This window comes from Orussus abietinus, unplaced genomic scaffold (genome assembly GCF_000612105.2).
Source record: "Orussus abietinus isolate OABI.00-Male unplaced genomic scaffold, Oabi_2.0 scaffold101, whole genome shotgun sequence".
Classification (NCBI taxonomy): domain Eukaryota; kingdom Metazoa; phylum Arthropoda; class Insecta; order Hymenoptera; family Orussidae; genus Orussus; species Orussus abietinus.
This window is the reverse complement of record NW_019394361.1, coordinates 299,015-320,332: the sequence shown is the minus strand read 5'-3', so window position 1 is coordinate 320,332 and position 21,318 is coordinate 299,015. Positions and strand designations below refer to the sequence as shown.

Sequence of the window (21,318 nt, the reverse complement as noted above, 5' to 3'; positions counted from 1 at the left end):
AAAATTCTTGTCCGCTCGGAAATAGTTCATTGCGGATGCGATCGGTACCCTCGATTCGGAGGATGCCGCATTGAGTGAGATGGATTATCTCTGCATTATGTCCGTGTCAGGAATAGAGTTGACTCATCGTGGGCCTCGGAGCTTATGGGCATATTTGCGCGGGAAATATGCTCCGAAACGTATTTGAAAATTAATGTAAACGCCAGCTTACGAAAGGACTATCTCGTAAATTTAGATAATAGGAGAAGTTGAAGGTTATCGCTGTTACAAAAATGATGTATGTTTTTTTGTTTTTTTTTTTAGGGATGCAGGAACGCGGGAAATATGCTCCGAAACGTATTTGAAAATTAATGTAAACGCCACCTTACGAAAGGACTATCTCGTAAATTCAGGTAATAGGAGAAGTTGAAGGTTATCGCTGTTACAAAAATTATGTATGTTTTTTTGTTTTTTTTTTAGGGATGCAGGAACGCGGGAAATATGCTCCGAAACGTATTTGAAAATTAATGTAAACGCCAGCTTACGAAAGGACTATCTCGTAAATTTAGATAATAGGAGAAGTTGAAGGTTATCGCTGTTACAAAAATGATGTATGTTTTTTTGTTTTTTTTTTTAGGGATGCAGGAACGCGGGAAATATGCTCCGAAACGTATTTGAAAATTAATGTAAACGCCACCTTACGAAAGGACTATCTCTTAAATTCAGGTAATAGGAGAAGTTGAAGGTTATCGCTGTTACAAAAATTATGTATGTTTTTTTTTTTTTTTAGGGATGCAGGAACGGCGGTCGCCGCTCTTCCCCGGACGTCATCTTGGGCGGCGGGCAGCCATAGAGGGCGCACAAAGGGAGGACACCCTCTGGCTCGTGGATTTTGTTGCTATGCGGACCCACCAGACGGTCCCGTCGTCTCTCTCCTGCCTTGAGTTTCGTCGATCCGTCCGCAGGGTGCGTGGGACCTGGATAAAAGTACGCGTGTACGATACGTTATCCGTTAACGCTTCTTCGGTACCTGGCACGAGGTCCGCCATCATCACTCCTCTAATTTTATCCATTAAACATGCATATAAATGATTTACTCCTCTGCAGGAAACACCACTCCGATTTGTTTATGATCTTCGGACCAAAGGGAGGCGATGTATAAAGAGACCTTACATCGTGTGGAACGAAAATTCTCGGGCATTAGAGAGATTTTATTGTAACCTCGTCCTGACCAGGGCAATCTACACGCTGGAAGAAACTGGGCAAGTGTATTCAACGTAGGACTTCATTGGTGAAGGTAAAGACTCGCATAGGTATGTTAAGGTGAAGTGAAACACGTCGAGGAACTTGCTCGACGACGATAAAGAAGATTTTTCTAAATGCCTACGTTGCTGACGTTCGTATTTATATTCACAGCTGTGTCGAATTATATTCGACATTGTACAAAATGGCATACTCCACCTGTCGTTTTCGTACAATAAATATCAAGAAATCGACGTAAAACTCCCGAAATCGACTGGATTCATGCTTTCTGGGGCCCTAATTGACTGCAGAGGGACCCCCTGCGCCATCTGTGATTTCCAGGTGAATTAAATTTTCCCTCCGAGACCTCGTATTCCCATGGTTTTAGCATAGAAGGGCATACAACACTTTTTTTGCCTTTATCCCGTTGAAGTGCGAGTTTATCGATTACTAGAGTATTCTAAATTGTCGTAAAATTGTCCTGACCCTTTCGTTTCTCATATCGGAGCCTTCGATAATTGTATATTGATCGAAGTATGAGAGTTCGACGCCATTTTGGTTCTGGTCTGGGTTAAATGAAAAAATTTTTTTCCAATAATCCAAACTTTCAATGTGTCAGGACAATTCTTAGATGATCAGGAGTGACGTGTCAAAGTTTCGGACAGTTTGGTCCAATACCCTTAAAGAAAAGTGTTGTATTCGAATTGACTGATTTGAAAGGGGTTTCACTTCAACTTAAATGAAGCACGTATTTTTGCATGGAAGTCGTCACAGGTTTTGTTTGAAATCCGACGTCGTTCTTTACCCTTTTGGACGGTACGCAACGTCGATGCCCTTCGTCGGACAGCCCTACCACGCGCTGCACCACTCGAAAGGTCGAATAACACTCAGCTGATTCTCAAGTACAAAAAGAGACGGGCGAGGTGGTACTGCGAGGTTTGCGGAACCGCGGAAGGAAAAGGTTGGATGAGGGACGAGGTAAGGCCGAATAGAAGGTAAGGCAATGGACCACGCTTGCTCACAGCAGCCCATCCTAGATTTATTTCCGTGAACGTTGCGCAATGCGCTCCGCCTGACAGCGTTAGCTTCGTCGGCTGAGCGCGACCGAGTCTTCTCTGCGTCTTCTCCGCCATCCACGCAGGTACATACATGCATCTACGTACACATACGTGGATTCACGTACACGCACGTCCCGACCGAGGGTGCCAAAGGCCGAGAGAACGCAGCTCAGACCGCCGACCAAATAAACGGTAACGAGCCAATGCTTGGCCATGAATAACGATCGTAATTACCGTTATAATCAATCGCCCGGAACTACCGCCAAGGCGAGATCGTCCGAGATCACCTGGCTTTTTCATTGAAACCCTTTGGTCGGATGCAGGTTGCATTGCATGGCCACGTGTAACGATGAGGCAGGTCGCCGAACTAAAATTTGGATTTCTGTTTAAGGAAGGATGCTTGGAGGTGAAAGAGAAAACACAATCGTCCGCTTGTCGGGTTTTACTAAGAGCGTTCCTGGGCCAACAGGGATATGGACTCAGGATCGATATCACCGCCGGCCGCCGTCCTTAACACCTGCGCTCTGCGGCTATGGCGGTCACTCCGCGCGGCAGTATAAAATTCAAAATATTCGTCCATCGACTGCTACTCGGACATCTTACTTCCTTAGCCATGGCAACGTGCCGTTGAAGGAGTTACATAGGGAATAAGTTGTGGAGAGCGACCCGAATCCGTTTAGGTGGTCCGATCCTTGTCCACTGTGCTGTTGAATGCGCACATGACACGTGCAATTGCATAGAATTTAGTGATGTGCGTTATGCACCTCTGATTTTTCTTCTCGGTGTAATTTAGAGAGGAGATAAAAATATCCGCTCGAAAATGACGATGAAATGATCGTCTCGTTTTGAAAGCAATGTTGTTAGCCGGTTAGTTTTCAGTCATTGTTCCGAAATCGGTACGCAGTTCATTGGATAATTTATGGATTACGATGACGACGAGGGCGATCACTTGCAACTACGCCTTTGAAATTCAGATTTCAGGTGAATGTGAAAAGTATATCAGCGAGGGATGGGTGTGGAGGCGTAATATCGGTCTTTTGAATTTCGATCCTCGCTTTCTCGGGGGGGAATATTTGCAGCCACGCGTGGTTTTACTCCAGATGACAGCTTGGCTCTTGAGCAGAGATAGATGAAATACTGCAGTAGTATTTTAGCACGTACTACTCTCTAGTAATGCTCACAGAGTTGAATGGTTAGCGTTCTCATGGGTGGAATCGGCTTCGGTTTGCAGTGGGTTACATAATGCATCATGTGAAATATATCACATCGGATTAGTACATATTATTGCTGATATCGAATATATTGAAGACCATGGTACACATTACTGAAAGTGATTTAAAAATAAGTTACAAACATCGAGTATTACTTTATCCCCGTAACGTGGGAATACTTTCGCGCGACACTTCCACGATGGTAGTAAATTAAGTGTAAATGTATAATAATTCCCGCCTTTCGCTTAGCGTAGTTTCAGGATTATTTTACCTTTAATGTAGAAAAAGCGAGACGAGTGCATGAAAATGTTTTCCCAAATTCGGCATGATCATATCGCGTCGAAACGTGAAGCTCGAAAACGGGATATAGTGATTCAGGTAATCCTTGGAAGATACGATTATGTAGCCAGCGCAATAAATGAGCAAAACTGAATTTCTCGTTACAGGGAATCTTTCCAATTTGTATAGATACGACCCATAAACTGACAATGTAACGATGGTTCGTCCGAAAGTAGCTTAATGGTAACTATGTAGGACTTCATTTGAGGAGTGGTCATTTGTTCCTTTTATTGCACTGGGGCTTACCGGTAGTTGTCCGGGAGGGCAGCTGATGACAATGACAGTTAATCCTGGCTATTAGCCCGAGTTGTTAGAATCCTATACCTATGCCTTTCGTACAAGGGAAAACAATTCAAAGGAAGTCCCCATTTCCCGAACAAATTCGTCGGCTACTCCAAATGAGTCAGCATACCTGAAATCTGTATCGGCATTTACGAAGAATATTTTCCATTGTCTATTGTTGAATATTCCAAAGCCGAAAGAGTTGGATACCGTTAGGCATACAATGTGAATACAAATTTTAGCCCATAGTTATTTATACATAAGGCTACCTATAGAGTGTAATGCCGTTTTGCAACCATGTTCTCTTAGAATTATTAATACATTGAAGCATTTATGAGTTCTCGCATTGACACTCGTTAACGCGAATTAGGTGCACGCTAATGGACATCTGAAAATTTCCGTCAACTTAGTCCGCTCGTCGATGGGCGCGTTTTTGTTCTGTCGAAGGTCTTCTTAGGAGACGAAAAGCGATTTAGCTCCAAAACGCTCGAAATGTCGGCGATAAATCTGAAATGTAATTGTACTATAATAGAAGAATACTCGTGCCTTATTCTTGTAACGAACGGAGTTTTTAATATTGTATATTGTCATGAGTACCATCGGGTAGCAAATATTTCACATTTTAAGCTGACGCTTGGATTAACCATTAGGTTTAAAAGGCAAGTTTTAAATACGGCTTAGCATTAATGCGAATTCTCAATCTGTTCCCTACTTTGTCAGGGACGCTCCTGGTAAAACCCGAGAAGCGGACTTTGGATTTTTCCTTAAAACCTTTTCCCTTTTACCTCCTTCGATCTCCTGTACCACAAGAAAGCTAATTTTAGTAGAAATATCTTAAATAAAGTAAAGACTCGTGGGTAATTTACGTTATTCTCAACAGAGAGAATTACATAGAAAATATGTAAAATGATAATGGTACATTTGGCGTGTTTATTGCACTATGAATCATATTTGTGTAATATGCTTATCTTGTCTATAAATAAAGAATACGTTAAAATCTCTAGACCGTTATTTTTCCCAAAATTATTCGATGTATTTAACAAATCCATAAAGTTTTAATCAGCAAATACTTAAATGACCGAATAATGGCCTAGCCCATTTTTTTTTCTAATCGAGTACCGTAAATATGTATCACTTCGTCAGAGTGTACGATCTGGATTGCAGTACATGATACAAGAAACCAATGCAGTAAAAACAGCAAACTCATCTGTATTTATTTAAGGAGAATGACCAGCAAGTTTATGGTATCATGAAAGACAATGTCTACATGAAGTTACTACATCGGTAGCGTATATCGACGTTATTGACATTGGTCTCGTTTGTCTATACAGGTTTTCCAACTTGAGCATTGTTTTCGAGATGTTTATGAAGGATATTGGGGGCGTCGGCAATATTGGAAAAGTGAAGAGAAAAGGAGCGGACTATTACCGGTTTACAGGATGACGTGGTCTGATAACGATTGCTAAAGCGTTGGTACGGACCGTCAGATAAGATACGCGTCTAGTTAGTGATTCGCCTCGAAGGAAGCAAGCAGAAAATCGCAGAAGGGTCCGATCTTCACAGAATGAGTCGCCGCGTAGATAAACCCGAAGACTCTGCTGTGACAAGTCGTGGATTAATGATTGTTTAATTATGAGCGGTACCCCGAGAGCGTATGGATACTGTCTTCTTGCGATCGCGGTACAGTTCTTTGGAGTCGCCGAGTCGTCATCGAGAGAAATGGACGTCTGCTCGACATTTTGTGCCTGCGACATGTGGTACGGCTTGCGACGAGCTTCTTGCACGGGAAGACGTTTGTACAGCATCCACACTGGTGTCTCCGGTGAGGTGCAAGCTCTGGACCTCTCCGACAACTCCATCTCCTCTTTGGGGAATTATGAACTCGCGGCAAGTAATTCGAGCGATGAGCAACTCTTCCAATAATGTTGTTAGGGGCACGTAATATAAATTACTTGTAACATCGAGTTCAATTTTTGTGCTTCAATGAAAGCGTTTGCNAGTCAATTAGGGCCCCAGAAAGCATGAATCCAGAGGATTTCTGGAGTTTTACTTCGATTTCTTTATAATTATTGCACGAAAACGACAGGTGGAATATGCCATTTGGTACAATACCCAATATAATTCCCAACTGTCAATATAAAAACGAACGTCAGCAACGTAGGCATTTAGAAAAATCTTCTTTATCGACGTCGATCAAGTTCCTCGACGTGTTTCACTTCACCTTAAGACGCATGCATTTGATATGAAACCGCTGTAATGTAAGGTAACATAAATATTCGTTTCAGAGCGGAGGTTATTGCAAAAATCATACCAAAGAGTACCACGCGGCGCAATTGCGCTTCTTTACTCCATGTCAAAAAAGACCAAACAATGTGGTCGCATGTTCATAATTTTTCAATGACAATTTGAAGGAACCGTTGGAATAAACATTTTAACTCGATCAGAGTTTATATTAAGTATCACTTTTGAAACAGAATATGAGTAGATGCATGAAAATAAAAATGAAATTATTTAAAAAAGTCGGAGTCTTGAAGACCACGTTTCAATAATATTGACGTTACAACGAAATCCGAGCGTATTATTAATTGAACATTGTGACTCGACGTAGTGGCACTTTTCGATATAAAATGTGAAACATCACGACCGCGTTACGTGGCACTCAAATGGACATGCCGAGATTTCCCTCGTGCACAGTGTATAGATTGAAAAATGTACTTGCAATGCGTCGACTCTTGAAATAATATGTTCATTTATCGCCAAGTTACAGTATCTGAACGGTTGCGACATCTGATATCGAGTGCTGATGTTCTTCATATATGTCTCTCCCGTATGAGTTTCCCAGATCTTGTAAAACGATGACGAAAGGCCTCTCTTACTTTGACACCGTGCCGTAACACTTTTTCTCCACGATCTTATCATTTTTGACACTGCAACTTTTAGGATGCTGGGGTGACCCAAGTCAGATATCTCAATCTGTCTGGAAATGCCATCGCAGAAATCGATCTCAACGCTTTTTCCGGCCTCGACGATCTGTCCGTTTTGGATCTGTCAAGGAATCATTTGACATACCTTTTGGTGGATACCTTCCTCGAGTGCAAACATCTACGTGTATTACGATTGGCTGGGAATAATTTCAACGTGCACGTGCCCAGATTACGCTCTCCCTCTCTCACGGTACGTCACCACTTTTTCAGTATTTTTAGATTTTAAAGCAGATCAAGTACTGGCAAATCGCCTTGCTCAAAGGATTTAAGGCATGACCATCGATACAATTATCGAACAGTAACGGGCACGTGACCGTGGCTGAGCGGCGAGGCTCGCATACCTATCAAAGAAAAGTAGAACATGTGCATTATGGACGAAGAAAAGTGCTGTACCGAATATCGTAATCAAAATGAAGTGCAGCGTGATGATCATATAAAAAAAAATAACAGTACCGACCNTATATATATATATATAAGATCGATGAAATGGAATTAAAAGATCTCCGAGTAGACTTCAGTGTTTCGCATACGTCAGTAGAAGATTGATAAACTTCTTAGCATCGTAAACGGAAATGCTTCTTGTCTTCAGGAGTTAAACATGAATGCCTGTCGGATCAGTCACGTGAGCCCAGGCACGTTCGATGGACTGATGCAGCTGCGTCATCTTGATTTATCAGACAACTTAATGATTCAGCTAGACGGCCGAATTCTGCAAAGATTACCCTTCATGAAGAGTTGCACAATAGTCGGGTGAGAAACCGATCCTTCCCTGACAATGGTCATCCAAGACAGTCATCCTGTATATCTTTACAATAGTGGCGCATCTCCCAAACAATTGATTTCATCTGTTTACAGGAACCCCTGGTCTTGTAATGGGATTATGCGTGACTTGCAAGCTTATTTCAGGAAGCGAAATATCAGTTTTACCGAAGTGTGCAAAGAAGCCGCTACTCCTAGGAAATTTGAGAAGATGATCGCACTCGAGACTCCGAAGAAGTTCAAGGAACCTCGACCGGCGGTCATCGAACCAAGGACAAAAAATAACTGGAATGTCCCCCATCCCATTACAGGCGTTCACACGAACGTGTCAACGAACGCGACATCGGCTCTCGATGACGTTAACAAAACTACGTTTCTTGTTCCGTGGTATCTCATTTTCGGTATGGGTTTCCTCTTGGGTACCTTCGTCGGTGGCACGGTTACTTATATCTTCGCCTCGTCTTTGATTGGATGCTCTTCCTTGTGCACCCGACGAAGAAACACAGACAATTTCCAAAGGGTTTCGCTTTTGCAAGACAACTGGCTGCAGAGCAATGCCGGTGACGACGATGGAAGAGAAACTGTTGAAAATGGGGGACAGGTTTGTCCTGGTACTCCTCCGCCACCATATCGTGATGTTATATTACACACGAATTTGTATCCTAGAACTTCACAGTAAACAGATTTGAAAGCATCAATTCTTAATGAAATTGTGGATTGCAGCGCACGACGGCTCTTATCCGATTTACAAATCTTCCCGAAGAAATCGGTGCTGTCGACATGTTAGAAACAATGTCATAAGTGACGGCCCTATGTTGTCAAAGGACTGACTCTAAGTAAAAACACTAAGATCCTGACGATTATTAAAATACCAAATAAGCATATCACAGATATTATGCTGTACAGAAGTTTTCTGTAGAATGCTGCAGCGACGTATGAATTGTTGCGACGATTTTTATGGACTTATTGGCGAGATCGTAAAGAAACGAAGCAGTTAAAGTAATCATAGTCTATTAATTTCAGTGTATATAATAACATAAATCGATTACAGTTTGTGAACACAATGTCTTATCTCGTAAATATTGCCAGGATCAAATCCTGAACAAATATCCATTAATTTAATTGCTCATATCCGGTATCGCAACAAAGTACGCAGAATTACTGAGTAGCGGCAACGTTACTTTTACCTAGTTTTTGAGTGGTATTTAGAGGTACGGACTTGCATCCTAGGGCAGCCAATATATCTCGTGTAGCCGCAGGAGTATACTTGGTGCCTTTAAGGTTTGTTATTACACTTGCGTCTTTGTTAAAATTTGCAGGCACCACGCCTTCTGGTAAGGTTATTCTAATCTCCTCGATAATTCCGTTCTGTACTTCCAAATTCAAGTTTGCATGATGAACTTCCCCATTTTGCATCGGTAGATCGAGGATATAGGTCACTGTGAATTTTGGAGTTTTGCCATATGTCCAATTCCAAGAACGAAAAACATTGGCCAATTGGTTGATACCTGCGGAGATTATCAATGACTATCTCGAATAAACATCAATTATAATTCCATCTATTAAGTACTAAATGTTTATTAAAACAGAATTTATATATTTGATTTACGAACCAGGAAACCAATCTTCTGTAGGATTGATCATTTGGAATCCCTTTTGTTGTTGCACTAGACCATGGCCACCGTCTTCCAACGTTAGGGCTTTCGTGCGTAAATACTCCCATCCGATAGCATTGAGTAGCACATCCGAACGTATCTGAGAATTAACGTCGATGAGGTTCTTTATTGGGGATCGTAAAGATTCTGTGGCATTTGTACTTATGCCCAACTGTAATTCAATTTGCAGTCATAAAACTAATTTGATTCCAAAGGTATTTGCAACAACTGCACACGGTTACAACAAATGCGACAGAATATAAATTAGTAGCTTATGTCAAATACTATGCGACAATTGTGGAAACACATGTAGGGAAAAGACAACAGATATCGCACGTATTAAAGTACGGGAAGTAGTAAAATTAAAAAGTTACCTCTTTCCTTTCAAGAGCAAAGTTCAAAATAGATTTGTTTACTCCAACCAACACAGTACAATGATGATATGCATTCGGTCGTCCCAATTTAGCAGCAGTTCCCGATACCTGCGATTCAGAATGTTTAAGTATAGAAAGGCTATCTTTATTAAGTCCAAAGTTTGAGTCTGACGTAAATTATACTAAGATAGAATTGTCAAGGAAGATAAATACCTTGAAATCTCCCTGAACCACAATATCATCCCGATTGTTAACGGTTGATTTCAGTCCCCACTCACGATAAAGTGCTCTTGTAACAATATTTAAGTTGTACTTTCTGTTATAACGTTCTCGTGGGGTGAAAAATGATAAATTCAAATTTCCACTATCGTGATAGACCGTGCCACCGCCGCTATTACGACGAGCTAACGTAATTCCATTTGCATCAATATTTTCTGCATTCGATTCAATCCATGGGTTTTGATGGCGTCCTATCACCACACAGGGATCGTTTCTCCAAAGGAGTAAAATATGGTGGTTGGTAAAATCATAATTTTTATAAAACCAATCTTCTAGGGCTAGGTTGGTATAAATATCGGTAGATTGCGAAATAAACACAGACTTTTTTATAGACTGCTCATCAACATGCGGTAACGAACTCTTGGTCGAAGCATATCGCTTTACACGAGACACTTCGCAATATAGGCTTCTACAACCGACGATTGCTAAATTTCTACTGATTATAAACATTCTTCGGTAATATTAAGTAGGATATATATAACTTCCAGCTGAATTGGTAACAAATCAATGGACAATCTCAAGGACTGTAGTTTCAGCCGAAGTTATAAACAGGTCTCTTCTCTCGATCGGTACTGCTTGGCCCTCAAAATACAACGGTTGGTAATATCAGTCTTTTGCGGATAAACCGTTGATGTCAGTCTTAAATATCGGAATTGAAGTCTGCTATATTTTGTAAGCTAGTGCAGACTTTAATGAAAGTTACAAACGAAAACGTTGGATTGGCTTGCGGTAATAGAGATGAGATAATCGTGCAGGGCAATCGTCTGGTGCAGCCACTTCCAGGTCTGGTCTAGGGAATTAATACGGTATCGGATACCCAAACAATCTCGACAGTCCTTTTGCATTCCTCCGTGTGCTGACAGATTGGAGGAGAAAATTCTGTAGGTTACTTCGAGTTAGGTACGACTGTGGAACTCAACACTACGGGCCGTGAGCTTCAACTTTCTTAACCACTTTCTTTGAGTGGACGTCGAATCCAGAGGATAGTTAACACCGTGAACGGTCTTCGAGAACCTCACTCGTTGCCAGCAGAAACGTACAAAGTGCCGATCCTTTTGAGGTTTAGCGTTATATCGCTTCGTAGCGAGGGCGGAGCTCCGATGGAGGGGAGCCTCGGCTGGAGGTTATCCGAGTTCGCAGCGCAAAGTACACTTGATCAGTGCGTGTATCAACGTATCCCTCCCTTGTTACGCGGGTTTTCTCGCGATGGCCAATCGGAGACCGGTCCGATCAAGACATGAAATCTGCCACTGCGTCTCTCTCTGACCAATCGTTACTCACGCTCTTATTGTTCTTCTCGTGTCTCCAACTTGGCGGGATCACGGGGGCAAGATCGCGGTGTTCCACGCTCTTCGCGCATGCATACTTACAAACATTCGCATACATTCACATGCATCCAGAGCGATTAGAGCATAACATATTGTGCCGAAGCATCGTTGGCTGCCTACTGCTCCGTTGTGGCGGCTGAGTGGGCTCGAGTTCGCGCATCCTTCATCGTTTGTCGCTATCGTACGTTACGGGTGGCAATTGAGGCCATTTGATAAGAACTACGATGCCCTGCTACCCGTTACCCCCCGCTAATAGATCTATGGTAGTGCCGAGAAAATGATAACACTAATACTTATAGATCACCCACTTCCACGCAGATGAATATGAATATATCTGCCACGTTATCATTGTTTCTAGTTAAACCACGTGAATTATTGTCACACTAAGCCGAACCGTGAACATGCTTTTTCCTTTTTAGGGTAAAAATTTTCTTAATTGTTTAATAAACACTGTGCGTTTGGGTTCCTTAAGTACAAGGAGCGCTCGTGCTCTACATACATTAGCAAAATGCTTGGGGTGTCGAAGTTCACTCAATAAAACGAACATGCAAACTGGGTTTTTAACCATATACTCGTGAAATGATCGTAACTACTGTGTATCGTTCTCTTTAATATCTAAGCGTTAAGAGATGTTTCCTTATAGTTTATGAAGTGGATCGATCGTATATGTCTACCCGATGAATGGTTAAACAATTTTCTTGCTTACTAGCTATTCTATCAATGATCTCCAAAGGTTATAATTTTACAACAAAGCATAAAATTTGCCGTTTTCAAAAAATGTATGCTATGCTTAATAATCCAGTGCAATGTTTTAGTGTAACTATAGCTAACTCGATTGCTTTCAGATATTGCAAAGTAAACGTATTAAAAAACACCAAGTATCAGTTTTTGGTACAGGAAAATTGTATACATTTCAAAATTTGTTTTAAAATCGTAATCTTTTAACTGTTTGATAGATGAACTTGTTATTCAAGAAAATTAACATGTTTTTATCTTTTGTTTACTTAAAATTAATAGCAATATTGATTTTTACCTAAATTATATAGTATGTTTAGGGAAACTATATACGCACGATGTGATTAGAGGACGGAGATGACAAATATATTGAAAATACAATAAGTCTTTGACGATTAGGGAAACTCGTTCTCTATGTGAACATCATATCTCCAATATGACTTCTCCGAATTCTTGTACACTGTATGATAAAGACAGCATTTTATCTGCTGATAAAGCTGATAAAATGTTGGTCATAAAACCGAGCAGCAAAAATGAAGTTCGCTGCTTCATATTAAGTTTAAACACATGGATATATAAATTGCAGACTCTCAGTTGCCACATGTTAAAGATCACACATATGCAAACTGGAAAACTGGAATTTTAGATTTTTTTATAGACAGTCTTCTCCGTGTACTTATAATTATACTGTTATCAACTTTGATAATACAATAAACTGTTACCAAATATTATTAGTTAAAGTTCATATTAATCGCGAAAGTTAATATAGTTTATTATATTTAATTTGCTGTGAATGTAAATAATCTACTGGATTACAGTTTTAGATATTTTCCAAATAGTAAATTGACATTTATTTTAAATGAAGAAATTAATTGTACAGGAAAGATGATATAAACTTATTAAAATAAATTCAGAATTGCCATACTTAATATGATAAAAGCCAGTAACACATCAATGCATCATTTTCAGCTATTCAGTAATACAAAATTATGTTGTTTAACATCGATATCACGTTAATTCGGCATTATTAAAGTCACAGAATTTTAAGGCCAAATGCATATAATACCAGCAGTCTGAATTTTCTAGGTTATAAATGCACAGTTTTAAACGTAACATGCATCTTGGTAAATTTTCAATTTAATACATTCAGTAAAGGCAAAGTTTCCATTGCATCGCATAGAATACGATAACTGTGGTAATATTTATGTCAGCAAAGTTCTTCACACATTATGGCAGCAAGTATTTAAGGGTCAAATTGCAATTTTAATGCTTGGGTTATAAATGATAAAATGTCGGTACTCTCCTCAATCTGGAATGAAGAGTGTTCGTAATTTGTTTAGAAATATTTGCTTGAAATAAAACACGCAATAAAAAGATAAGTCAATACTAACGAGTTTTGCAGTAGGTTTTCCACTGCCATGCCCAGATTTAGTGTCTATCCTAGCTATAATAGGATTTGTTTGTTTTGGTAATTTTCTTAGCGTGTTCTGGAGTGTTGCTACCAACTTCAAGCTGTGTAAAGGCACCACGCGATCATCATGATCAGCAGTCAAAACTAGCATCGCTGGATATTGTTCTGCATTTTCCGGTGGCTTTATATTATGCAGCGGTGAATACTTCAGGAGACTCTCGAAATGTTTCGGATCGTCCGAACTTCCATAATCGGAGGTCCAAGCATAGCCAATTGTAAATTTATGGAATCGTAACATATCCATTACACTGAAATTGTATCGAATTACAGCAGGTATTTTCAAATATTAAATATTTTATTTTTCAACAAGAAAATCACTTACCCAGCCTGAGCGATAACAGCACCGTAAAGATCCGGTCTTTGATTTGCACAGGCTGCAACCAGAAGTCCTCCATTGCTACTGCCATGTATTGTTAACTTCGATTTATTAGTATATTTCTTTTCAATTAAGTATTCTGCCGCACATTGGAAATCATCGAATGTGTTTTGCTTATTTTGAAAACGACCAGCGTTATGCCACTTTTCGCCATACTCTCTGAAATATAATATATATGGAAGCTAAATTGTTTAACCGTTAGAGCGTAAAGCTATTAGTGTAATTTAGCCTTTACCCTCCACCGCGTATATTAGGAATTGCAAGTATGCCGTTTAAATGCTGGATGAACACAAGCCTTGTCACACTGAACGTTGGTTGAATGCTGACGTTGAAACCTCCATAGCCATAGAGTAACGCTGGCGTGGAGCCGTCCAATACTGTATTCTGAACAATGTCTCTACACTAGTAATCTCTTAAGGGTTTTACCAATTCAATCTAAAACTATCACTTACTTTCTTCATCACGATAAATATGGGTATCAAAGTTCCATCTTTGCTCTTATAAAACTGTTGAGATGTCTCATATAAAGTAGGATCGAAGTTCTTCACCTTGATTTCCCGTAGCACCTGTTATCGGGAGAACGTTATTGTCTAACTTGTTCCAAGAATTAGTGGTCACTGCTTAGAAAAATAAGATAGGGTTTACCTTTGGAGACTCATTTTTTTGTAAATCAGTTGTATATATTATCCCAGGAGTCAAAAAGGAAGTAAATTGATAGAATATCTCTGAATACTTTTTATCACCAGAAATTCCAACAACAGTACCAACATCCAGTGGAAATGTCCTGAGTAATTCTCCAGTTCTCAGACTATGCAGTTGCAACACACTCTGTGTATTAAAGAAAAAATATTCCGTTACACCATCAGTGATATGCGAAATGTACACAAGTTATTTTGCACCTATCCTATTAATAAATTTGTGTTGTAACATGTAAGACATATACATCTTTTTTTTTAATGCAAAATGTATATATTTATAAATTTAGAATGCAAAATGAAATAGATGTACATTTTACCATTTGGGTCAGAAAAATAACATTTTCTGATATTAAATTTTTGCCTATAATAATTGGAGCATACTTTTATTAGTAGTTACATTTATACTTACTTTAACATCTTCAATGTAACACACAACGAGCTTATCTTTATCAACAGCAGTAGCCCAATTTAAAACATTTTTTGGATGCTCTGGCAATAATACAGTCCACTTATCCTCAGTGTAATCATCCAAATCAATAGCTATGAGTTTAAAATTGGGTGCATTTCTATTTGTACGGAATATTGCTTTCGTACCATCATTTGTAACATACTGTAAGTGATAATAAATAATCATTTATTAAATAAAATTTGATAAAAAGAAAAGTAATTTCAAGACAATTTTTTCACTAACCTCATAATCAGCTTCTAACTTCTCTATGACTTGTGTTAATGGTAATTTTCCTTCTATTTTATTTTCAGGTATTAATTTTGTAAAGTACACAAGGTTATCTCTACAATCCTTCAAAGGTGTCACCATAAGCCAGTTACCACAATCCGTAACTACAGCACCTCTACAGACATTTGAAAATCAATCAATCAATCAATCAATCAATTACAAAATTAATTTTATAATATATATTTTGTTGTAGCTTTTAATTTTCTTATAAAAGTAAATAATTTTTCCATGACTTACATTCTCCACAAAGGCTGTTCAGGAAATTCAACTACAATTACATCTTCAGACTGTGGCGTGCCAAGAACATGATAACAGAGTTTTTGATTTTGATTACCCTGTGTTTCCGAACCATCAGCTTTTCCTTTCTGATCAGGATAACAACCATAGAAAATACCTCGATTATCATGAGTCCATGCTATAGGAGAGTATCGAATCATTTCTAGAACCTCTGGATACTTTTCTCCTGTATGTAACAATTTAAAAAGAGAAATGGTTTTAGTACTTAGTCAAGTCACCTTTCTATCACCTCCAAACAAATAAACGATACCTGTTTTTGCATTCATGAAATGAATTGTGCTCCAATCTGCACCACTACGAGACAGCCCATATGCAAAAATACTACCATCTTCACTAAATTGATTATATGCAATTGCAACTGTTCCATCATCTGATAAAATATTAGGATCTATAAAAACCGTTGGTTCTTCCTCTAGGTCATCTTGAGAATACAGGACACTATAAATCAATGATATAATTGTTAAATAAGGGGAAGCAGATGAATATATATACATAGCAATTTAATATAATAAATTCAATCTAAATACCTTTGGTTCTGTAAGCCAGTATTCTGATAAAAATAATATTTATCCCCATGTCTTGCAGGACACGAGTATTTGGGAAAATCCCAAAGTTGTTTCAATCGATCGTGTATGCCTTGACGGGATTTACAGGAAAGTAAATATTCTTTCGAAAGTGCATTCTGGGCATCAACGAAAGCCTTTGTTTCTTCTGAATCGGGGTCTTCCAACCACCTATATGGATCAGGTACCTGCATCAATGATATGAATTATATATTTTTTGGCTTTATTTCCTATCATAATACGAAAAAGGTACTAAAAAGTAATGCAAACTAACCTCAACGTTATGATACGTATCGATAATAGTTTTGTCTTGACGAACTTCTGGGTACTGAAACTGTCCCATGATCCTTGGATTAACGGCAGTACTTAATACTCGATAACCATGTACCTATTAGAAAACAATATACATTCATATAAGATACAGACTGTTCAAAGGATTAGTAGACTATCAATAAAAAATCAAAAAAAGGTTAGTCGTCGTACAACGACAAATACCTACTTTTAAAGATGAAATCGGTGTACAAGGGAAAAAGTAGAACTCGATATTGTTTTTTACTATTAATTTCGTTGCATTAGAAATAATTCTGCCTCTACCGAATATATGTCTCCTCACGCCACCTGACAAAAACGATATCGATGAATTCATATGTCACACAACACATATAATTCTACTGCTTTGTTGAAGAACTATACATAATAAGAAAAACCCAGTATGTTGCAGCAGAGATGGTTACAGAGATGAGTTGGGAGATTGCTCACGGGCAGGGTCGCGCGATCGCATCCTGTGCTGCCCTCTGATTTGATACGTCAGCTTTCACCGTTTTTTGCCCCCAAGGGCGGCGCAACGAATTTCTAGTAGGGGATCGCGCACACTCGATGGCGGTGTCATCAACCAGTCATCGTTGGCGGCTCACGTATCCAATTGGGATTCACGCAACTCGGGTTCATTTTTTTTAATTAATCATGACAGAAAATTAGTACCTTTGCTTATTCTACAGAAGGTAATATTTATCTAATATGTTTTTTCTCGATGTCATAAATTCTTTACAGCATTATTTAGTACATTAAAAAAAGTTCTACATTCAAGCAATGAGCTTAAATATGATTAAATTGACGCCATTTCCCATCGGTATGTTCCTTTATTCAGATAACAGATTTAGTAAGTGATTGGCTGTATCCATTATTAATCTATCTCTCAATTGGATATCAGTTGCGCGTAATCTTGAGAGGAGAGAGAATGAGGGTTAAAGGATATACTCATCTCTTGTAAAATCAATAAGAAATATTAAGCAATCAAATTTAGACATAAAAAGGGGAAGTTTTTATTTGAACTAGTGTACGTTATAAGTTTCAAAAAATTTGTAATAAAGATACTACTAGTATATAGTGGATGTTTGATATTTATATTATATATATTTGATTTACTGTGAATCAAAGTACATAATAATAACAATATTCTGTGCAGAAAAAAATTGTACCTACATATACGCGTTAATAACTTGAAAAATAATACACATATGTAATGATACTACATTGTTAATGTATCCATACAAATGAAAAATCACGAGAATAGTTGTGAGAATATTCAATAATAAACAGGATGTCAAACAGTAATAAGCCATTGATTACTACTGAAAATAAAAGAGAGTATGCTGTCACATGTGTTACATTGACATTTCATTTCATTAACGGATCATATTTTCTGCCTTTGTCATTTTAGTTTCTATTTATTTCATAAATGAGTTTCTAAATTACTGTGTAAAAATGATTGTTTATTTCGTTAATGCTTTTTCAGCGATGATTCTTGGTTAAAATTGCAATTGTTTAAAGACCAAATCATGTACAAGCTACTGCATACACATCCATCTTTCAACAAATATTTGGTAAGTTTCTTTAAATGCGTAGCTTGATGGTTACCAACTTTCCTTTTGATAAATACTTAACTATAATGATTACCGTAAGTATATTAATATTATGAACATATGTTTATAGCTCCATGTTCATTCTTTTGGTTATATTAATAATTAAATTATGATATATTATTATTCTTAAAGGCTTCTAGTATCTTACAAAATGTACCGAAAATGGTATTACAGACACGCACTATAACATCTATAAATCTAAATAAAGTAGAACTTCCAAAACAACCTGTTCCAGATCTGAGAAAAACTGCTGAACGTTACTTAAGGTAATATAACGGAAAGGAAATTAATTTTTAAATTATTATGTGATTAAATCGTACTTTTCGTTACGATAGATCACTGAAGCCTATACTTAATCCCAGTGAATACCGCGTATCCGAAAGAATTACTAATCAATTCATTAACAAGGATGGGCCAGGACCATATTTGCACTGTAAACTATTAGAAAAATATGAACAAGTGGATAATTGGGTAAATTTTAAATATTGGTACATTTGAATAAATGTACGTGTGATAAATAATTTGAGTTTAATAAAAATATTTTTAAGCTAAGTGATTGGTGGTTGCAAGAAGCATATCTAGGATATAGAGCACCTGTGATTGTGCATTCAAGTCCTGGTATTGTTGGCCCATCCCAGAAATTTACGTGTCCAAATGATATGTATGCAGCTGCTGCAAGGCTTATCAGTGCTGTTTGCAAGTTCAACGAGATGGTAAAATGGTAATTTGCTTACTGTAAAATAATATATTACAACAAATAATAATTGAAATTCATGTAATGACAATTCATTGTAGTGGGGAAATAAAGCAAGAAATGGTACGGAATGATCCATTAGACATGCAACCTTATGCAATGGTTCTTGGAACATATCGGCGACCAGATAAGGGTTACGACCAACTCCTACATATTGATAATGCAAATCATATAATTGTCATATGTAACAATCACGTATGTGTATTAAAGTTGTATTATTAAGGACTGATGACTGTTATGGTTATCTTCTAAAAATATTGTTATAAATTACATCTTATTTTACAGTTTTTCAAATTAAACATTACTGATGGTTCCGGTCAATCTACTAGTGAAGGAAAACTAACCACTTTGATAAAAGATATCGTTGAACGTTCTTGTACCGCAGGAAAACCTATAGGACTTTTAACGGGAAATTGTAGAGACACGTGGGCACAGGATCATTGTATGTTAAAAGGTTGAAACTTATTTTATTATTTTTAGTTTTATAAACAGTTTCTTCTATTATTTATATTAACAATAAATAATAGAAGAAACATGACAATAAATGTTACATTATTTGCAACTACGTGCTGTAAACTACTGTTCATATCTAGGTTTTATTTTTACACAGAAAATGGTTACAACCGAAATATACTAAATGACATTGAGTGTTCTCTTTTCGTACTTTGCTTGGACAAGCCTGTACCAAATGAATTATTTCGGGATAAAAACAGTGCATCAGTAAGGGCTTTACAAAGTTTAACAGGTATTAGTAGCAGTATTAATGCTGGTAACAGGTGGCATGATAAGATTGTGCAGGTAAAACGCAATAATTAAAAATTTAAGATATAATTCACACATGTATTTATGTTATTCAGTTAATGACCTAATCATTTTATTATTCTATCACCTCTCCTATTAATTTTCTTGTTATTTATATTGTTTAAGTTTATTCTTTCTTCTGATGGTTTTATTGGAATGGAATATGAGCATAGTCCTTGTGAAGCTGGCCCGATTACAGTACTTCATGATTACGTTTTAAAATATATGTAGGTTAATTATTCATATATCTATATATTTTCTAAAAATTATCTTAGATTAAAGGGTGGTAATGTCTTTTTTATTTTCAGTTCAAATAAGCAAAGCGATACTATATGCAATGAATCAGCAGATCACGAAAAGGTAGAAGAACTCAAGTTCGAGTTAAACAGCAATTTAGAAAAAGTAATTACGAAAGCTGAATGTACTGTACACAAGTATGTTCTTGACCTTCGATTTCCTACATATTATCTGCCAGATATAATAATAATTTATTTATGTATGCAGTCTTACAGATGATATCGACATGGAATGCTTTACGTTCAACGATTTTGGAACAAATGCAATAAAAAAGGCATTATTAAGTCCTGACAGCTTTATTCAAACGGCAATGCAACTTGCATTTTATAGGCTTCATAAACGGCCACCAGTACATTATGAGTCTGCAGCTTTGCGCAGATTTAAAAGTGGAAGAACTGAATGTATTAGATCAACCAGTAGTGAATCGATTAAGTTTGCGCATATTATGACTTGTGACGGTGTGTACAAACAGACGAAAAAGGAAGTAATGGTGGCAGCTATTGATGCACATAAACGTTTTGCTGGCGCAGTAAGACCAATAATATTATTGAAACTGTTCGCATCCCACTTAGGAATAACATTTGTGTATTCTATGTATGCACATTTGTATTTTAGGCAACAATGGGTCAGGGTGTTGATCGACATTTGTTTGGAATGAAGATGATAGCCAAATCAGAAAACATGGAATTGCCAGCATTCTATAAAGATGTTGGTTATACAAGAAGTACACATTTCACTTTGACTTCCAGTCAGGTAAGCACTCTATATGCTAACGGAATTTATAATTATGTAATTGCTATAATGTTGTCTAGGTTGCATTCAAAACACCTTCCTTTATGTGCTACGGGCCTGTGGTTCCAGATGGATACGGATGTTGCTACAATCCTCGTCCTGAGGATATATTCTTTGCATGTTCTTCGTTTAAGTCATGCAAAGGAACGTGTTCAAAATCATTTGCCGAGGCATTAAAACAGTCACTATGTGAGATGAAAGCACTTGCGGATTATTAATATCTATATTATATTAAAAAATATGTTAAATTAGTATATATTTTATATTGTTAAATTTTATCCAGTCGTTATAAATAATGATCTTCAAACGTGTCCGAGTAATATTTGATCTTTATTGATTTATTTTTAAACGCTTATATAAATAAATGCAAATGATTGGTTGTAAAT

The 21,318-nt window shown here is 37.7% G+C and overlaps 4 protein-coding genes and 1 long non-coding RNA gene across 11 annotated transcripts; 3 read left to right on the top strand and 2 right to left on the bottom strand.

Annotated features, from left to right (window-relative positions):
- The first annotated feature begins 55 nt into the window (after positions 1-55).
- LOC105696612 lies at positions 56-1,296 on the top strand. Its single transcript, XR_002762151.1, has 4 exons — positions 56-392; positions 460-705; positions 770-1,019; positions 1,087-1,296. It is a non-coding gene; the product is annotated as an uncharacterized LOC105696612 (long non-coding RNA).
- Positions 1,297-5,225: 3,929 nt separating this feature from the next.
- On the top strand, positions 5,226-8,548 carry LOC105696574 (immunoglobulin superfamily member 10). Its single transcript, XM_023432021.1, has 4 exons — positions 5,226-5,998; positions 7,052-7,285; positions 7,685-7,845; positions 7,951-8,548. The coding sequence occupies exons 1-4, from the start codon at positions 5,744-5,746 to the stop codon at positions 8,531-8,533; spliced, it is 1,233 nt and encodes a 410-aa protein (XP_023287789.1). The 5' UTR covers positions 5,226-5,743; the 3' UTR covers positions 8,534-8,548.
- Positions 8,549-8,848: 300 nt separating this feature from the next.
- Positions 8,849-10,841, bottom strand: LOC105696610 (lipoyltransferase 1, mitochondrial). Of its 2 annotated transcripts, none has more exons than XM_012419206.1 (4): positions 10,097-10,841; positions 9,884-9,991; positions 9,468-9,681; positions 8,849-9,362 (listed from the first exon to the last, which is right to left on the bottom strand). In XM_012419206.1, the coding sequence occupies exons 1-4, from the start codon at positions 10,610-10,612 to the stop codon at positions 9,013-9,015; spliced, it is 1,188 nt and encodes a 395-aa protein (XP_012274629.1). In that variant the 5' UTR covers positions 10,613-10,841; the 3' UTR covers positions 8,849-9,012. The 2 variants fall into 2 exon arrangements, with proteins under 2 accessions (XP_012274629.1, XP_012274630.1); XM_012419207.1 differs by having other exon boundaries at positions 9,468-9,609.
- Positions 10,842-12,895: 2,054 nt separating this feature from the next.
- Positions 12,896-17,153, bottom strand: LOC105696608 (prolyl endopeptidase). 2 transcript variants are annotated; one of them, XM_012419199.1, is made up of 14 exons: positions 17,060-17,153; positions 16,866-16,984; positions 16,641-16,754; positions 16,331-16,554; positions 16,054-16,241; positions 15,744-15,969; positions 15,462-15,621; positions 15,180-15,380; positions 14,718-14,900; positions 14,525-14,638; positions 14,308-14,456; positions 14,019-14,231; positions 13,617-13,944; positions 12,896-13,534 (listed from the first exon to the last, which is right to left on the bottom strand). In XM_012419199.1, exons 3-14 carry the CDS (start codon positions 16,707-16,709, stop codon positions 13,469-13,471), a joined length of 2,121 nt encoding a protein of 706 aa, XP_012274622.1. In that variant the 5' UTR covers positions 16,710-16,754; positions 16,866-16,984; positions 17,060-17,153; the 3' UTR covers positions 12,896-13,468. The 2 variants fall into 2 exon arrangements, with proteins under 2 accessions (XP_012274622.1, XP_012274621.1); XM_012419198.1 differs by having other exon boundaries at positions 16,866-17,118.
- Positions 17,154-17,313: 160 nt separating this feature from the next.
- LOC105696609 (carnitine O-acetyltransferase) lies at positions 17,314-21,252 on the top strand. Of its 5 annotated transcripts, XM_012419202.2 has the most exons (14): positions 17,398-17,702; positions 17,832-18,013; positions 18,162-18,249; positions 18,421-18,554; positions 18,624-18,759; positions 18,837-19,009; positions 19,084-19,237; positions 19,328-19,496; positions 19,653-19,840; positions 19,970-20,070; positions 20,152-20,277; positions 20,348-20,669; positions 20,756-20,893; positions 20,953-21,252. In XM_012419202.2, exons 2-14 carry the CDS (start codon positions 17,967-17,969, stop codon positions 21,148-21,150), a joined length of 1,974 nt encoding a protein of 657 aa, XP_012274625.1. In that variant the 5' UTR covers positions 17,398-17,702; positions 17,832-17,966; the 3' UTR covers positions 21,151-21,252. The 5 variants fall into 5 exon arrangements, with proteins under 5 accessions (XP_012274628.1, XP_012274626.1, XP_012274625.1 ...); XM_012419205.2 differs by lacking the exons at positions 17,398-17,702; positions 17,832-18,013 and adding an exon at positions 17,314-17,367; XM_012419203.2 differs by having other exon boundaries at positions 17,397-18,013; positions 18,463-18,554.
- The last annotated feature ends 66 nt before the right edge of the window (positions 21,253-21,318 follow it).